At 33.7% G+C, this 20,124-nt stretch overlaps 1 protein-coding gene across 1 annotated transcript; it reads left to right on the top strand.

The window, feature by feature from the left end:
• Window positions 1-928: 928 nt before the first annotated feature.
• Window positions 929-20,068, top strand: C1D (C1D nuclear receptor corepressor). Its single transcript, XM_003758219.4, has 5 exons — window positions 929-1,011; window positions 14,346-14,491; window positions 15,205-15,271; window positions 15,684-15,739; window positions 18,326-20,068. Exons 2-5 carry the CDS (start codon window positions 14,351-14,353, stop codon window positions 18,488-18,490), a joined length of 429 nt encoding a protein of 142 aa, XP_003758267.1. The 5' UTR covers window positions 929-1,011; window positions 14,346-14,350; the 3' UTR covers window positions 18,491-20,068.
• Window positions 20,069-20,124: the final 56 nt, after the last annotated feature.

Here is a 20,124-nt window from a genome sequence, read left to right as displayed (position 1 = left end):
AGTCGACTATCTCCCAGAGTTCTTTCTCTGGGCGTAGCTGGTTCAGTTCATTACTGCTCCATTGGAAATGATTTGGTTGATCTCCTTGCTGAGGATGGCCAGGTCCATCAGAACTGGTCATCATATAGTATTGTTGAAGTATATAATGTCTCTTTATTTTTGTTACTGATTTCCTTAGTTTATGTGTCTAGCAGTAGAATCTTTAGATCAAAGGATATACACATTGTAGCTATCGTGCAAAACGATAAATTATTTTCCAGAATGGTTGCTCAATTTACAACTCCAACGGTTCTTTTTGTGCTATTATTCCCATTTTACAGATGAGCATTGAGGTCTGAAAGAGATTAAACGACTAATCTAGGATCTAGATTATCATAAAATTATAGATTTTAGCCCTCGTAAAATCCTGAGTCAGGGTTTGAATTCGGATATTCCTCGGTGAAGTCCGTTACCCTTAATCATTGGCTCACTAGATACTTCCTGGTATTTCAGCGAGAGAGGGTGAATGATCAGAACAGTGCCGGATCTGGGGGAAACTTTTGCATAGAGAATATCATTTTCATCTCAGTGGTGCCGGATTCTGATGCAATCGATTTCCTCATTTTACAGTTGAGTAAATTGAGACTCCCGGAAATCGAATTGTGACCAAGATCGCAAAGCTTTTGCAAGACAGTCCTGTGCCTCAATTTCTTTATCTGAAAATTCTAGATTCAAAGATCTCTTTCAGCTTTAGCGTGTTAAGAGGAGATCCGAGAGGGGTGGATTCTGTCAGCCGCGAGGGGAGAGCGGATGGCCAGGGATGGGACTGGGGACAGCGAATGACCAGGGATGGGACTGAGGAGAAGGCCTGGGGGCGGGGCGAAGCCGGGGAACCAGGAATCGAAATCTCGGCGCTTGGCTGGTCGTGCCTGCTCTCCGGCCCGGTTGTCGTCAATAAGCCTGCGCGACGTGGAACCGACGTCATCGCGGGCTCGCCGTCGCCGTCGTCCGGAGGAGCGAATGCCAGACGAGGTAAGCTTTCGTCCGAGTGGTATGCTGTTTTCGTCCCGGATGCGGGCAGCCCTGATGGGCTCTTCCTTCTTACCTTCGTTAACCCCAGGCATAGCCCTATTCTCCAGGACGCCCTTTTCCGGGCTCCTCCTTCTGGGGAGTTCGGGAACTTAATCTGCTTGGAAGCGCTTCGGGCCCTGGGCTCGTCAATTTTTTTTAATTCTCGCTTCGCGTTTCGTGGCAGCGCCGCCTTCCGAGCGGGAGGGAAATGCCGCGGCGCCCAGGCTGCTTCCGTCCCTCTCTCCCTTTCCCCTCTCCCCAACGTGTGGAGCGGGTGTAACGAGGTCCAGCTCCGCCACTTACCTGTACCAGGGTTCTCTTTGGCGACGCCGCGCGTCTGCGTAACCCGATAGGGGGCCTCGAGGGCCTGCGTGAGTGCCCAGGGAGCGAGACCTGGGTTCCAGGGATGCCCCTGGCGTCCGCCTGGATTGGGAGCCTGGCCAAGTTGGTGCACCTCTCCGTCCTCCGGGCATTAACGTGGGGTCCTCGAACCTGGAGAGGGAAAATACCCTCTTTCAAAAGTGTTGTCATTTCTGAATTAAATTAGGGTTCGTTAAGTTAAATGACGCGTTAAATACGGTTCGGAGGACGGAAGGGAGCAAGCCCGTGTTAAGTGCCTCCTGAATGCGGAAAACGGCTAAAAAGAATGTCATTTGCTTTGGGAAGAGGCGTCACCAGCCTTGCAAAGGGATCTATGATACACAAGAAGAGGGACTTTTGTCCTAAGATTAGAATAATAAAAGTAATAGTAACAATAACGATGATAATCTGGTATTTAGGGAGCGCCAACATGATTGATTGCATGTATTGTCCCATTTTTTTTTTTTCTTCACAACCACTTTATAAGATAATTGTGCTATTAGTATGATCACCTCCATTTTGCAAATGAAGATATTGAGGGCTGAGAGAGGTTAAGGAACTTAAATTAATTCAGGGTTCCACAACTGAATAAGTGTCTTGAGGAAGCATTCGAACTCGGGTCGTCTTCAATCACCTTAACCATTGCACCACCTAGAGTCTTCTTGTAAATGTTACAGAACAGTGTCTAGTCTGTTGTAGAAAAAAGGAATTTCCTTTCCCCTTATTCGTCATAGGTCCTTCCCAGTCTGATTTGAGATTGTCCTTTATTTAAAAATTTAGAAAACAAGTCTTTTAAATTCTTCCTGTTTAATGATTTCAAATATTTTTGTAACTTTGTATTATTGGCTGAATGATTTCCTCTGTATGAGACTTGTGCTTTTTTTTTTTTTTTTTTGAAATATGCTATGAAAAAATCTGATTAATTTTTCCAATTCAGTATTTTTAAAGTGCAGACTTTTTGCTGTTCATTTTGCTCTAAGTGATCATATCACTTTCCAGATTAGTACCAAATATGGGGTATTATTGAAACAGTTCTTTATATGTTTAGGATTTTATATATTTGATTACATACTTAGCACTTTATTGAAACCTGAGAAAACTGGCTCTAGTTCTAGTTTGAGTGTTCATATAATTTGATAATGGAAAGTCACTTTTAGTTTCTCTGAGCCTGTCTCTCATTTATAATTAAAAACGAATTTTTACATGGTATTTCTGAGATTTACAAAGCACTTTTTATAAAATATTTGGTTTACACTGTGTCACCTCTTTAGATTCTTTCCAGATCTGTGATTCAGTTATTTGGTTTACTCTATCACAGTTCAGAACTTGATCATTAGTCCTTGAATTGGCACTCATAGGTACCCACAACTTTCCAAAGTATTTTTATTTATTTTATCTCAACTTTAATTTTATATTTTTCTAATAACAAGCATTTTCCTCCTCATCCTATTTGAACAATAACTATTTTCAGTGGACAGATTTCTGAAAATGAAAGGAACCTGTGATTAGTTTGGTATGGGGAATTCCCAGGTGAGGGTACTCCTTTTGCCACTAGGAGAGTTGTGGTTCAGCCAACTTTTTGTGACCCCATTTGGGGTTTGGCAAAGGTTAGTAGAGTGTTTTGTTTTTTCTTCTTCAGCTCGTTTTACAGATGAGAAAACTGGAAGTTGTCCAGAGTCACACAGCTAGTAAGTATCTGAGGCCAGGCCTGGTGCACTATCCACTCTTTAACACTTAGCTGCCCTATCCATTGCACTACACAGCCATCCTTGAGGGATAATACATTAATATACTCTACAGCTTAGAATCTTAGATCAGTTTTGTCATCTTAAAAGAGATGGTTGGGGATGAGGAACTAATCTATCCATGTTGACTTAATTTTACAATGTAGTATTATGTTTTATTGTATTTGCATTTATTTTGTTGATTTATTTTTGTTGATTTTTTGTTTAATTTCCCAATTAACATTTTAATCTAGTTGAGGCAGCACTTGTGTTTGACACTATGGCCTAGACCACTGAAAGGTTAAATGATTTGACCAGAGGGTCATAAATGGAACTTAATTCCAGGTCTTTCTAGTTCTGAGGCTAGTTACTCTATCCATGTCATCCAAGGACTACATAGTAGTTGGGAGGATTTTGCCAATTTGGTGATTTTAGAAACATTTCAGTTTAAAAGTGGAATGGAATTTACTGATTCCTTAGTTATTTTAGTACTACCAGCAGCTTGGTTTTTTGAGTAGACAAGTTGGTTTGGGTTCCGTTTCTGGGGCAATCTGACTTGTGAACTTGGGAAACAGTGCCCCTTGCTCTATCTTGCACAACAGTACTTGGTAGAATGAATTTACTCTTTGGGAGCTCCTGCCTTGAGAAACAAATAAAAACCCTCAATCTCAAATTATAGGTATTGTTGCATAACTGTTTATACATTTAGGAGTGGAATGATTTAGAAAGATCTCTTGAGGATATCAAACAATCCTTAGAGGCTGCTTTCTCTATCAAGGATTACAAAGAGCAGCTGATATGTATTAAGTCTTAGAAAGTGGTGAGACTATTCTTCAGCTAACAGTATTTAAGAGTATTTGCAAAATGGAAAGACTATTGACTGATTGAGGGTCAGAGGACCTAGATCAGATTCCATTTCTGACACTACTTGTGGGAGGTTGGCCAAGCCAAGCACCATGAAACCTAGTTTCTTCCAAGGGCATGCTGCAGTTGGCTCCAACCGTTGAACTGATTATTAAATTTTCAGCGTAGACATTTATACCTTACGAATCAATGGCCTGATTGTTTTGTTGATTATCTAGACTTTAAAAAGTAAAAGAGAAAATGATAATAATGAAGGCTAAACTTAAAAGTGTGCCCATTGTACTTAGGAGCAGCAAGTGCTCTAGGCCTGGAGTCAGGAAGACCTGCATTCAAATTTGGCTTCAGACATACCTTTATGACCATGAGATTTACTTACTCTGTTTGCCTCAATTTTCTCAACTGTAAAATGGGAGTAATAGCTCTAACCTTGAAGGCTTGTTGTGAGAATCAAATGACATAATATTTGTACAGTTCTTAGCACAGTTCCTGGCACACAGCAGGCACTTAAAATTTTTCTTTCTCTCCTCTGCCCTTTTCTCTTCTCCCCCTAACCCCCCCCCCCCCCCCCCCCCCCCCCCCCCCCCCCCCCCCCCCCCCCCCCCCCCCCCGGCAGTTAAGCATTTACCTGTGCACTCCTGGTTTCTTCATTTCTTCATTATGAAACAAAGGAGTTGGATAAACTAGCTTTAGGTCCTTTTCTATTCTAGAGTTAGCATATCATTTCCTAGTTTTCTATAGATAGAATAAACACCTATTCTTGGAGAACTAGAACCCTGATATTGAACTCAGAGCTCTTGAGAGCTATCTTCATGACCTTGTGGAAGACATTTCATCTTTTTGGGCTTAGATTTTCTTATAAGACATGGAGTATTGAACACGGTGATCTTTTAATATTAGGATCTACTGGTATCTGTAATTCCAGAAAAAGATCAATCTAAAAAAGCTTTATCTCTGATTGTACAGAATATTGTATTAGCTGCTAGGGAGGAGTCTTTCTAGGGTATTTTTCACCTCTCCTTGTTCAAGTTCCCTTGAGGTTTAAAAGTTCAAATTCTTAAAAAAAACCCTTCAAGGTTTTTTTAGTCCCTTCAAGGGACTGATCCCTTCTAACTTTCCAGCTTTGTAATTGGTCCTCTGGACACTTTGGTGATTGCCTTGATGGAGATTTTTTTAAAAATTTATTTCTTTTCAGAGTTTAAACTATTCTGTTAATTCTGTTCATTTTACTCTTCATCATTTCGTACTAACCCAATATTTTTAAAATCTGTCTGATACATTCTCATGATACAATAATATTCTATTATGTTCATACACACAAATTGTCCATTACCCAGTTTTCTCAGAGGCATTCTAAGTCTTCTCCCTCCTTCCCTTAGGTTCAAATAATTAAAAAAAAAAAAAAAACTCTTTTTAATTTCCCTTTCAGAATAAAACATTTTGTTTTGATTGTGATTTCTTCCCCTAGTATCCATTCTCCCTCTTACCTCTACTCATCCTTGCTTATTTCCCTATTGACTTTGATTTTTATTGATACCACACTGTGTGTGTATTTCCTTCAACTTGAGGAGGTGAATTTTGAGCCATGTTAGATTTGTGGAGAAGAATAGACATTGTTAAGTGGGGTTAAGGGATATAGGGTGGTATGCAAAGTCACGGAGGAGAGAATCTTGCAAGATTTGTGGGAAATGACAAAATAACTTGAGTTGCTCAGGAATTTAGTTTTGGAGAGAAGTTTCTCTTGGAAAGGGAATGGGCTTAATACAGAAACTAAATAATTAAGGAATTTTGATTAGGAGAGGCATTAGGGAACTCTTAAGCAGAGAAACAAGATGTTAAAATGGTATTTGAGGAATAAATTTTTCTGGTTACTGTGTGTGGAACATATTGGAATATGGAAATAGAGTATAAATAATAAACAAATAGTACATAAAAACTTATGAAGCATAATCAAGCAACAAAGTATTCCAGATAACTTGATGTTGCAAAATACTTTTAATATTATTATGTGAGAAATTGTGGAAGGTCTTTGAGTGTTCCAGATAACTTGATGTTGCAAAATACTTTTAATATTATTATGTGAGAAATTGTGGAAGGTCTCTGATATCTCTCTCTCTATATATAGATAGATATGTTTATCTATCTATCTATCTATATACACACACATTCACCTATACATATATATACACCTATACATACATATACTTACATTGGTGACATACATGCAGTCACACACACATACACACACACGTTAAGAACTCTTTGCCAAGAACTTTCTTTAAGCTTTTAAAATAAGGTGTTTCAGTAGCAATAATACTTAGTAATTTGTGATGAATTACTTTATATGATATATAATTACTTTTGTAATTGAGTGCTAATTAGAATAACTGACATTTTACATAGTGTTTGATGGTTATAAAACACTTTAATCTTGTGGTACTTGTTACAAGTCAAATGAATATCCCCATTTTACAGATTAGAAGATTTAGACTTGGGGATTGAGCAGTTAGCCTAAAGTTAAACAGCTGATAAGTGGAATTCCAGTAGGATTTTGGGACTTCTCCTCCCAATATCACCTTCAGCATTTTTTTGGTATTAGAAATTTATTTTAAGAGGTTTTGTTTAATGATACTTCATTTGAAATTAGAATTGCCTATCCAACTCAGCAAGAATTTGAGAACTAAAGTAATTTATATACAAATTGTCTATTTCTTGGTTTATCCATTGCAGATTTTTAGGTCTTGGCTGAGTTTCCTTCTAACGTCTTATGAGCATTTAATTTACCTTCTTTTGCTATTGATAGGTGTATGTTTGAAAATCCGAACTAATTTTTAACATTTTGTTAAAAACCACAAATTAGGAAGATATATCTTTTTAGGCCAACCAAAACCAAATGAAAATAATATTTGGATTCTGTATATATCAGAGATTGACAAAATAGGGCTTGAGGTCCAAATACATTTTTAGCTCATAGGACTTACAAATACAGGTGATGGGTTGGACTTTGAATACCACCATGCCCTTCTGTTAGGGTACTTCAGAATTAAATGTGTAGTTAAAGAATTTTAGGGCAAGATGAGGTTTTGGAAATCATCCAGACTAGGGTTCTTAATATTTTTTGTGTCATGGCCCCTTTTTTTGAAATCTGGTGAAGCCCATGGATCCTTCCTCAGAATAATGTTTTTAAATAAATAAAATGAAATAAACAGGATTACAAAATAAACAGTTCATATTTGACATATTAAAACAAACATTCATAGGACTTAACCCATGGGCTAATGAGATCAAATAGTTACATACAAATAATCATTGTAAACTTAATAACTATGGACAAAGAAAAATAATTCACTAAATATACAATAAAGAATAAAACTTTGCAAAAATTGCTTCGTGTTTAACACTGAAGAACCATATTTTTTTTAATTGGATCTGTGATTTTATTGATATTGAGCAGAAGTGTTCCTCACTCCTGAAACTATATTGAAACAATTGAAAAGTATTTAACAAAATAAATAAAAAATGCTATACAATATAGATAATGCTAATTTGGGGTTTTTAAAAAAACTCACTATGCCATCAGCAATTTGCGAGAACTAATGGGAACTTCTGCCCAAAGAGGAAATTGTTAACAGGAATCTCTTCTGCACCTACCTTGGAATTTATCTCTTTTTTGAGATAACCGTGTTCATTACTATTATGCAGTGTTCTGTTTTATTTTTGTATTTATTTTTTGTTCTTTCCACTTAACCTTGTTGTAGTCATTTATCATGCTGTTTTTAAAATTTTTCTTATTTTCATTCATGGCTTCCTATCTTTTGTCTCTTTTTATATTTAAAATTTCTTGAGGAACAATATAATTGCATCCATGTAGCACTTTTTTTTTTGGCTGAGGCAATTAGGGTTAAGTGATTTGTCCAGGGTCATACCGCCAGGATGTGTTAAGTGTCTGAGGTTGAATTTGAACTCATATCCTCCTGACTTCAAGGCTGGTGCTTTATCCACTGTGCCACCTAGCTGCCCCTAGCATGTAGCACTTTTTAAAAACCATTCACAATGGATGGGCATTTACTTTGTACCAGAGGTTCAGAATGTTCAGAATTGAACTGTATATATTTCCAAAACCACCACTTCCCCAAACTACTTCTTCTTTTTTTTAATCATAGCTTTTTATTTGCAAGATATATGCATGGGTAATTTTTCAGCATTGACAATTGTAAAACCCTTTGTTCCAATTTTTCCCTTCCTTCCCCCCACCCCTTCCCCCAGATGGCAGGTTGACCAATACATGTTTTTTTTTTTTTTTTTTTTTAATATTTTATTTTATTTTTTTTAATTTAATAGCCTTTTATTTACAGGTCATATGTGTGGGTAACTTTACAGCATTAACAATTGCCAAACCTCTTGTTCCAATTTTTTACCTCTTACCCCCCACCCCCTCTCCCAGATGGCAGGATGACCAGTAGATGTTAAATATATTAAAATATAAATTAAATACACAATAAGTAAACATGACCAAACCGTTATTTTGCTGTACAAAAAGAATCAGACTCTGAAATATTGTACAATTAACTTGTGAAGGAAATCAAAAATGCAGGTGGGCATGAATATAGGGATTGGGAATTCAATGTAATGGTTTTTAGTCATCTCCCAGAGTTCTTTCTCTGGACGTAGCTAGTTCAGTTCATTACTGCTCCATTGGAAATGATTTGGTTGATCTCATTGCTGAGGATGGCCAGGTCCATCAGAACTGGTCATCATATAGTATTGTTGTTGAAGTATATAATGATCTCCAGGTCCTGCTCATTTCACTCAGCATCAGTTCGTGTAAGTCTCTCCCGGCCTTTCTGAAATCATCCTGTTGGTCATTTCTTACAGAACAATAATATTCCATAATATTCATATACCACAATTTATTCAGCCATTCTCCAACTGATGGGCATCCACTCAGTTTCCAGTTTCTAGCCACTACAAAGAGGGCTGCCACAAATATTCGTGCACATACAGATCCCTTTCCCTTCTTTAGTATCTCTTTGAGATATAAGCCCAGTAGTAACACTGCTGGATCAAAGGTTATGCACAGTTTGATAACTTTTTGAGCATAGTTCCAAACTACTCTCCAGAATGGTTGGATTTGTTCACAACTCCACCAACAGTGCATTAATGTCCCAGTTTTCCCGCATCCCCTCCAACAATCATCATTATTTTTTCCTGTCATCTTAGCCAATCTGACAGGTGTGTAGTGGTATCTTAAGAATTGTCTTAATTTGCATTTCTCTGATTAATAATGACTTGGAGCATCTTTTCATATGACTAGAAATAGTTTCAATTTTTTCATCTGAGAATTGTCTGTTCATATCCTTTGACCATTTTTCAATTGGAGAATGGCTTGATTTTTTATAAATTAGAGTTAATTCTCTATATATTTTGGAAATGAGGCCTTTATCAGAACCTTTGACTGTAAAAATATTTTCTCAGTTTATTGCTTCCCTTCTAATCTTGTCTGCATTAGTTTTGTTTGTACAAAAACTTTTCAGTTTGGTATAGTCGAAATTTTCAATTTTGTGATCAGTAATGATCTCTAGTTCTTCTTTTTTGACCAATACATGTTAAATATGTTAAAGCATAAGTTAAATACAATATATATATGTATACATGTTCATACAGTTATTTTGTGGTACAAAAAGAATTGGACTTTGAAATACTGAACAATTAACCTGTGAAGAAAATAAAAAATGTAGGCGGACAAAAATAGAGGGATTTCCCAAACTTCTGTCAAGGGTACCACTATCACAATTACTCTTGTTCACTCTTTACTCTCACTTAGTCCCTGTATGTAGTTATTTTTTCAGATCTCTCTCTCACTACAGTATCTCTCCCATGTGCTCTCTCTTTATCATTCACACAGTCACTATTTTATTCTAGGCTTGGACAATTGGAATAACCCTCCACTTAGCCTCCTTGCTTCAAGCTTTTCTCCAGTGGAATTCATCCTTAATAGTGATTTTTCTAAAGAACAGGTCAGATCATGTTGCTCGCTCCACTCAACAAACCCCAGTAGCCCTTCCATTGCCTCTTCTGTTGGACATTTGATGCTTTTTACAGCCAGTCCTCTTGCTGTCTTCCTAGACTTCTCCTTTACTCTGTCCTGTGAACTCTTCAATTTGGCCATAAGGACTTCTTATTTTGTATATGTGATGCTTTCTCTCCAGGGTCCAAATTTGGAATGTATTCCCCCCTCCCCTCTTAGAATCTCTTATTTCCTTTAAGACTCAGCTCAGTTGCCATTTTCATGAAGCCATACTTGACTTTAAATTTTGGCCCAGACACTTCCTGGCTATATGAACTCTGGGCAATTCACTTAATCTGTCTGCTTCAGTTTCTTCATCTGTAAAATGAGGGTAATAATAGCACCTATTTCCTAGAGTTGTAATGAAGATAAAATTAGATAATTTTTGTAAAGTTCTCTCTATACTAGCTGTTATTATTATTTGTTTATCTTCCTCCCCAGACTACCTTATATTCAAATTTGTATTTTGTTTCTATTTGTATATATGCAATTTCTCTTTCATTAGAAAGTGAGGTCCCTGAGGACAGGGATTATTTCACTTTTGCCTTTGTATCCCCAGCATTCAGTATTACAAGGCATATATTAAACACTTAATAAATGGTTGTTGATCAACTTAAAATTTTTAGCTATTTGAAAAGGTACTGCTAGAAATATTTTGCTGTTAGTGGGACATTTTTTCTATCTTTGACATCCTTAGGTTTTATATTCCTATTAGTCCTACCTCTCATCAAAAAAAAAAAAAAAAGTATTGATATATTGTTTTTACATCACTTTAATTTTTGAATCTCTCACTTAAGAATGTTGTCTTTTGTAACGGAATTAAAAAAAAAAAAGCAGCTCAATTAAATTAACAAAAGTGTATCAGTGAAATTTGACAATATATAGCAATGCTCCATTTCTTTAATAGCCTTTTTCTGAAAAGAGAGGGAGGTTCTTTTCTTCAACTTATGTTATGATGATTATCCAGTGTTTAGTTTTGTTCTTTTCAGTTTTTTTACTTATACTATTGGAGTATATATGTTTTTTGTTTTGTACTCTGCATTAGTTTATATCTTCCCATGCTTCTCTGAATTCTTCATATTCTCTCTTTTTTACTTTTTTTTTTTTAATTATGTACTTCAACATCAATAGTCTTGAACATTTCAATATACAAAAAGTGGAAAAAGACAATTGTATGTGAAAATGAACTTCTATTACAATGGCAACTCAAAAAGATAAGTTCAGGGGGACCCCCTAATAACCTTTAACAATTGTGTAGTTATTTTTTCAAAGGTATTGATTCAGTTTAACACTATAGTAACAAAAGTTCCCTGCTCCTCTGTGTTCCCTTTTGATTTCCTTCTGTTCTCTTCTATATATTGTTATATTTCATTGATATTTTCCTTTTTTGTGTGTGCATCATTATCACTATCCATAAATTCCCCCTTTCCCCCAAATAGTGGAAAGCAAGGAAATCCACACATTTCTTGTGTGAAATATTTTAAATTGTATATCTCGTTCTCTTCTACTTCTTCACCTCTTTGCAAAGAGGCATAGGATACATGCTTGCTTCATCCTCAGTCTTCCAATATTTATCATTTTTTGAGATGTGGGAATGTCCCATTTCATTTCTGTTCCACAATTTATTTAGGCATTGATGCAAAGCTAGAAGATTAAGTTACTTTTTCAATGTCACCAGTGAGCAGTAGAAGTGAGATTTGAATTCAGATCATCTGACTTCAAATGTAATTCTCTTTTTCAATTTACCAGCATCAAGAAAATCTGGGTTCAGATGCTATCTTTGATCCTTATTATGTGACTTACTGATGAAGTAATTTTATCTATCTGAGCCTTAATTCCCTTATTTGTAAAATGGGATTGGTAATATCTGTAGGACTTAACCTATATGAGGTTGTGATGTTCAAATGAAATAATGTATGTAAAATATTTTTATCATGTATCTAAAGGCAAATAAGCATTCCATGAGACCCTGGTCACTTCATAGTGCAGACAGGCATCTTGTAAAAAAGACCATCATGAGAATATTTACAGTTTATGTGTTGGTTGAGAAAGAGACAAGTTCTTTAAAAAACCCTCCAATTAAATAGCCACCATAATTTTGAAGGTCCTAGACACTATAGTCATCTGAACTTTTTTGCCTAGGTTTCCTTTCCCATTCTCCCCTCTGTCTTGTGGGAGGGAAAATTAACAATCTTGTCAGAACTTAGGGCAGAATTATCTGTAGCACAAATAAATAAATAAAAGAATTTTGTTACTTTCTTTGTTAGATATTATATATGAATTTTAATACGTACATTTTAAAAAACCAAACTAAATGCATATGGTACATTGTTTAATTTTTATATTGCAATTTTTCTGTCGATGTTCATAATTTAAAAAAAAAAAAGAAATTATCAGCCTTATTACAAACAAGATCATCAGGAAAACATCAGTAATTTATAATCCATGTGTCTACTTAATTGACATGTATACTGAGGCTTCTTTTATTTGATTATTTATAGCATTCATTTAAAAAAAAAAATCAGTTCCAAATTCTCTTCCATCCTTCTTCTACCCATTAAAAAAACAAGCCATATATCAGTTATACATGTCAAGTCATGTAAAAGATTTCTATATTACCTATGTTGTAAAAACAAAAAACCCCAACCCAATATAAAGCAAGATACAAAGAAAGTGAAACAAAATCTGCTTTAATCTGCACTCTACTGTGGGTTTCCTGATGTGGGCAGATGAATAGAACAGGAGCATTTTTCTACAGGTATCTCCTGTGCACAAGTCAAAATTATCAGTCAAAAGATTCCTGGAAATTTGTAACAACAGAGATAATCTTGTTTAACTTTATACAATTAATATCAAGTAAGAGAGAAAAAGGAGAAATAGATGTTTGTCGTACTTATTTGCTACTGTCTTAGAGGTGATTGCATCCAGAGTCAAGTAAGCGGTCACTATATAGAGATCCTCTAGGGAGGTGGTCCTATTTGTGGATGCTAATTGTATCAAGCCATATAACAGTGTGCTCCTAAATGAGATATGTAATTACTCTAAAGAGTTTGGTTCATCTGTCCACAAGTAGAATATCTATTGTCTAGACTATGATATGCTCTATTTTATCTGTTCTGTAAGGGTGGTAAGGTGACCTCTCAGGACCCTGAGATTCTTTCAGGATACCTACGAAGTCAAAGCTGTTTTTAATAATAATATAAAGATGTTTTAATTTTGAACACAGTAATTACTCATCAGTAATAATCCATCTGAACAAAAGCTCTTTGGGGAGATTCCTCAATAATTTTTAAGTTCACAAAGAGGTCAAAAATTTGAGAATCATTCATCTATTCACATATAAAACCCATTTTTCACTTAAAGTCTTTTATAATTTGTTCCCTTTCCCCCCAGTTTTCCAGTGACTCCTTTCTATTCTTTACACACTTCTTTTCTGAACTTTATATTTTCACTTTCCATTTTCTACTTTCCATTTTACTTTCCATTTTTGTTTTCCCCATGCCTGGAATTGTCTCTCTCATTTGTTTCCTTCTTTTCCTGACTCCTTTAAAGTTCCAACTAAAATCTTACCTACAAGAAGCTTTTCCTGAATCTCTTAATGACTTCTCTCTTTTGCATATCTTCTTTTTATGTCACACATAGGTTGTTCCTGTGTAGTTGGTCTGCATATTATTTTGTGAGGTTTTTGAAAAGGAACTTGGGTGAGGGGAGGGGAGGAAATGCTTTTGTTGTGTCCAGCAAATTTTAAGTGTCTATAATAAATGTATCAGATTTCAAATCAGATTTCGGGTTTTTTCTCATCAGTTTAATTCTGAATTTTTATGGATTTTCACCTAAAGACATTAAAGCTTATTTTTTTATGTTTGCATTTGAAGGACTTGTGATCCAGTTACTAATTCAAGTTATTGTTTGCTGCTTTGAGACTGTGATTGACTTAGTCTTTTGCTTCTGTATAGTTAGTTTTAAGAGTTCCAGAATTTTTAGCATTATTTTTCTGTTTTTTCTAATCAAATATTTTGTGCTTCAGCATTGTACTAGTGGAATGTACATTGGGGAAATTGAACTTTAACCTTTGTTTTTAAAATATTATGTGCTTTTCTCTAGGATTATATTGTAAAAAGACACTCCTGGTTTTTAAATTAATTGCTTTTCAATTGGTTTTAATTCTCTTAACTGTATCGAATTCTTGATGCAAGACTGATAAAATCATTTTTAGACAGGGGAATCAATACCTATGATCTCATAAAGTAACATATGCAAATAATTTTTATGTATCTTTCCAGTTAGCATGGCAGAAGAAGAAATTAGTGGAGAAGACTATCCAACAGAAATTCATGACTATCTGTCAACATTTGATAATTCCCTTCGTTCTGTGGATGAAATGCTAAAGACTATGATGTCAGTTTCTAGAAATGAGTTATTACAAAAGGTAAAAAATAAACATCTCTTACTAATTGATAAATTTATTAGCAGATATTAAAACTTCAATCCTTCATCTTCTGAACAAATTTCTATATGAGAAAAAAATAGCTCAATGACATATTCTCATATGTGAATTCTATATAGTTTGTAGGAGAGAAAATTCCCAAAGTTTAATAAATATATATATCTTAGCTGTAAACATTTTTTTGTTGGTGTGGTTAGGTTATGAGAAGGAAGGAGTGTTCACAACATTCTTTTTGACAGAATCCATCTTTGAGCTTTTAAGTAGTGGAATGATGTTATCAGAGTTTCTGGAAATCCTATAGGACAAAAACAGTAAATTGATTTTGACAGCCCCAAACAAATTTCATTATGTTTCTCTGTCTTTGGTACAGCCTAAGTATTTCAGCTGCTACTCATACATAAATACATCATGTACAGTGTTTATATTGATGAATTACTTTTGACATACAGAGCCCAGATCATAACTTTGAAAATTAAAATAATTTAAAATCTTTTTCTTGCCTTGTTCACATTTTCTTTGTCCAAATAAAAATGGCACTTTGAAATGAAAATTTGTTGTCAAAATTAGATGAATTAAATGTCTTTTTTTCAGATAGTTTCTAGACTGTTTAGTTTTTGGATTATAGGACATTTTATTGATAGTTTATAACATTTAAAAGGCTATCTGATTGACCTAAAATTTTATTTTTTTAATAGTTGGACCCACTTGAACAGGCCAAGTTGGATTTAGTTTCTGCTTATACGTTGAATTCAATGTTTTGGGGTAAGTAGATTAAAATATTTGAGTTGGTCAAAAGGGAAACTTTCAGGTTAATTTTAACAAAGAGTTACAATTTAGTTAAGCTTTTAAGATTTTTAAAAAAATAAATAACTGCTTTTGTCTTTTTTAAATTCAGGATAAGCCAAAAATTAATTTATTATTGCATGTGTTCTAAATAATTTAAGATATGTTTATATGATTTTTATTTTGTTTAAATTACTTGATTGTAGTACTTTCAATTTATGTACAGATTATTTTTACAGATTGCAGAAGTTAAATTGGAAGGGCTTTCTGTATTCTAAGCTAACCCTGATATAGTGTTATCCATTATCCAATATAATATCTAATCAGTGGTTATCTTATTTTTAAATTGTACTTTTTAAAAATTATCACTAAATCTCATTTTTTCTTACAGTTTACTTGGCCACTCAAGGAGTTAATCCCAAGGAACATCCAGTAAAGCAAGAAATAGTAAGCTTCTGCTTCACATGTTTTTGCTTAATTTACTACATTGTACATTTGTGCATGGGATGCTTATCTGTATGGGTATGACTTGATTCTTTTAGATTTTAAAAAGTCATAGCACCTTTGTTGTCACGCTATCATTTATGAAAAGCAGAATTGTATTAAGTCTTCTGAAATTATATAAACAAAAGAAGTAATTGTAATTTTATCTTTAGTTTTCCTTATTTAACTTTTAAAACTAAAAACTAGATTGAGAGCTATTGTGATTTCCATATTTAAATGGGTGGGGACAATGTTTCAATTTTAGTAATTATTCATAATGTATATGGTGTTTTTCCCACAGAATTTTGAAATCTTTATCTTCTCTCTAAAGTAGTTTTTTTTTTTTTTTTTTTTTTTTTTTTTTTTTTTAAAGCCCCAAACTCTTACACAATTCTAAAAAGTATATTCCAGTTGATTTACTAGCGAAGCCGGGAAAGTTCCTCCCCCACCCACCTTTTCAATTCCTCCATTAATTCATTTTCTCAGCAGTAAAGAATCCAGTTCAGCAACAAAGCTAAAAGCTTTTTTGGCACCAGTTGTATGTGTACTGTCCAGTAATTCTGCATTAGTGACATATTTACAACCTATAATAAATCTTTTAGGTTTGTCTTTGTATTCCATTTAGATGCATAAGTACAGTATATAAGGTCTAGTATCTTAGAATTTCTGCTGACTTCAAAAATCAAATCAAATCATTCATTTTGAAGAAAAAAATTAGAAATCAAACTTTGTTTGCCTTTTTGACTTCCTTTTATAAATAAGAATATCAGTATAATCAATATATATTAATCTATTATTTCTTTATGCTTATATATACATATGTATGTGTATACACACACAAAATGAAAGTATATAAAACAAACCAACTTTAACTTCAAGAAATGTACAGTCACCTGTATTAATTTCAGCTGAATAGGATATTTTTATCATCAATTTTCAAAAACTGAATAAACCAGATTGTTTCTATTTTAATGGATGAAGCTGAACCTTTTTCCAGTTTCAAGGTTCTTGGTGGAGAATTTTTTAATTTTAAATTTAGCAATTGTGAGAAATCATGAAACTAAGTACAGAGGAGTGACTTTCAAACTGAACCATATGACTTTATCCTGTCTAGTTCTCTAAAGAAAGGATCATATTTCTTTGTGCTCTGTACTTTACATGTATCCAAATAAATGACTGAATTTCTCTCTTCCTTCTTTGTTTTTTGGGTCATTTAATGTTTTGTACCTTTAATGAGGAAAAAGCAATCAAAAAACTCGATCTTTCAGTTTTACAGGCCTGTATTTCCCAGGCATGTTGTGGTTTCTTTGATAAGTTTGATGAGATGTACATTTAGATGTCGTCATTCATTTACTGTCATCTTGGGGGTTTTTGCTCATCATTGCCATTTTTTTCAGACTGTTATATATAGTAATCCTTTATTTTGATTAGCAGTCATATAAGTTTGTATCTTATAGGGGAAAAATAGTGTGTTTTTCACCTTGTAAAATCTACCTTGGGGTGTATATTTCACTGGAGAATTTTATCTTCATTTATTTAACAAATCTAACAGAGCACTTTGATAGGCACTGAGAAGATAAAAGTTGAATAAAATGGTCTTAGGCCCCAAGATGCTTATAGTACCATAGGAAAAGAGAAATGTTCAGACAGATGTAGTACAGAATATAGTATGCTAAATATATGAAATATAAGACAAGTGCTGTGAGGATTTGTTAATCACATTTCATATGTTAAATCATTTATAAAACAACATTGAAAATCAAACATTTGCATATGTTTGGGAATTGGGGAGTGGGAAGGAACATGTGTTCATTTTATGTAAGCAGTCTGCCATTACACCCAAAATTTTTTATTTGCATAATATCCACTTTAATTGTGATTATAGGAGGAAATATATACAGAGATAATTGAGGGTTCTAGCAGAAGCAGTGTATTATAATGGAAAGGATCAGAAACCGGCTGATCTTGGTTTAGCTGCTGACTTGTCATGTGATCTGGAAGGTTACTTATTGTTTATCTGAGCTTTAGATTCTATCTATAAAATAGGGAGATGTCAGGAAGTAGAATAGATGATCTTGAAAGATTTTTTTCTAATTCTAAGATTCTATAATTCTTGTACTTCATTTGGAGAGAGACATTGATGTTTAGTGGAAAGAGTCTAGATTTGGAGTAAGAAGAGCGGAGTTCATAGCTGTGAGAACTTAAATAAATCAATTTTCAGTCTTTGTTACTACCTAAATCCAAAAAAATGGTGATGATGATATTTACACTACCTCATTTACAGGATTATTTTGAGGAAAGGATTTTATAAATCTTAAAATACTTTATAAAATGTTAAGTTATTATTTGGGGAAAATCTAGATAGGAATAATTTCATAGGGTTATGGCTATACCAGAACTCTGATTTGAGGTTATTGAGATAATTTTCAAAGGCATCCTATACTTGGATCTTAACTTAATGTAATTTTGCAGTATGCTCTGGTCGAGGATATTGCAATAAAACTAGTAATGATAAATATTTTAGTGATATCAATTGTTATTATTTTATAGGATAGAATAAGAATATATATGAACAGAGTCAAAGAAATTACAGACAAGAAAATGGCTGCCAAATTGGATAAAGGAGCTGCTTCAAGATTTGTAAGGAATGCCCTTTGGGAAGCCAAAACAGAAAAAGGATCAAAGTCTTCAAATAAAGGAAAAAGGAAAAAGTGAATTTTTGTTTTTGTTTGGTGATTATTTAGAAGTATTCCATATTAACTGTTGGCCTATCCCTTCAAAAACAGGCAGAAAATGGAAGATTTTATTGAATTTCAACTAGATTTAAATATTTGTTGGTATGACATTTTTCTTGGATTTGTTTCATAATGTGTTCCCTTCAATATTTTAATTGATTTTTCTAGTTCTTAAAAATTTTAAATTTCATATCCATATTTTGCTAAGTACTAACCTGTAAATTATTATGTTTCAGCTGAGTCTTTTTTGTAAACATGTTTGTTATACTGCCCTTATGAATTAGAGGAATTCTGCAAGTGAAATTCAGTGTTATTAGTATATCTGTTTACAATATATTGTGTTAAAAAAAAGGATAAAGTGACTAAATATTTCTTTATAGCACAAATATTATCTTTTTTGTTTCTAAAAATCATTGATAATTTAAAAATTAATAATTGAAATATATTAAAGCTTAAAGGGTCATATTTGGCTTACAATTATTTGTCTACAATGTCCATTTAAAAGTAAATGAAAATGTTATTTAAGAATTGAGATTGCATCCTGAAGGACTAGGTTTTGAGTAAAGAATCAGAAATTCTTTTACCGAAAGAATCCCAGATATCATCTATTTTCATCACCCTCCTTTTACTAGTGAAAACTGTAGCCCAGAAGTGTCTTGTTCTCATTCCCTCATTCTAAAAGCTAAGGTTGTTATCTTTATTGTTTCAATGACTCTTTTGAATAGGTTTTTTTCAGTTGATTCATAAGATAGTCATCCTGTTCATAGAAATTGCATTGTAGATGTTCCTGTGAATCATTAACCATAATTATTTGTTCTTGATTCAGAATATTTAGGCAGCTATTTAAGCTTTCTCTTTTTAAAGTGCTTTGTCTATTCTTTCAGTTGTGTTTTCTTAGATTACATTATGATAATACTTGCAAGTATCTGTGTCAAGTAGAATCTAAACCAGAGAGGTGAAAGCAGCCTTATAATTTGTCTCATTTTGGTGGAACATTTATTAGTGATAGTTCTGTATTGAACTTTTCAATATTTCATGAACTTTAAGCCCATGAACTTTGACTGTATATTTCCAATTAATGCAAATGTAAAAAAACCCATGCCATCATATAAAGATATGCCAAGAACAGTAAAATACTTTAATTTTTGAGAAAGAAGATGATATGATTTCTGTGTGATTAATTCTCCATATGTAACCTTGAATAAATGGATTTCTTGATTTATAGAAACAGGTATTGGAAATGGTCTTAAAATGTAATGGATTTTGTAAAGCATTTTGGGCTCTTTCTATGACACGTGATGAGGAAAGCATTGATGGAGGCACAAATTCTGTTCTGGCTATAATGTCAGATAATTTGAAGACTGGAAGAACATTTATAACTACTGCATACTCCACTTGCAGCCTCTAAAATAAAATTATTTTCTTTAATTTTGTGATAATTGTTATTATCAAATTAAATGTAGTCTGTGTTTTTATGTTGTCTATAGCTATTATGTAATGGTTATTTCTGAATATTTCCTACTTTTTAAAATAAAAATAAAGGAAATTATTTGTCATATATGAAGTTGATTCAGATATTTATATAAACTCTTGCTTAAAGTTTTTTTGACCCCA

The sequence above is a fragment of the Sarcophilus harrisii genome, chromosome 2 (genome assembly GCF_902635505.1).
Source record: "Sarcophilus harrisii chromosome 2, mSarHar1.11, whole genome shotgun sequence".
NCBI classification, from domain to species: Eukaryota; Metazoa; Chordata; class Mammalia; order Dasyuromorphia; family Dasyuridae; genus Sarcophilus; species Sarcophilus harrisii.
This window is presented reverse-complemented; position numbering and strand designations above follow the sequence as displayed.

Bases quoted from the DNA above. Each gene is read 5' to 3' on its own strand.
- C1D (XM_003758219.4), top strand. From the start codon at position 14,351: ATGGCAGAAGAAGAAATTAGTGGAGAAGACTATCCAACAGAAATTCAT. The intron at 15,272-15,683 runs GTAAGTAGATTA...TTTTTCTTACAG, and splicing joins GTTGAATTCAATGTTTTGGG to TTTACTTGGCCACTCAAGGA. The intron at 15,740-18,325 runs GTAAGCTTCTGC...ATTATTTTATAG, and splicing joins ATCCAGTAAAGCAAGAAATA to GATAGAATAAGAATATATAT.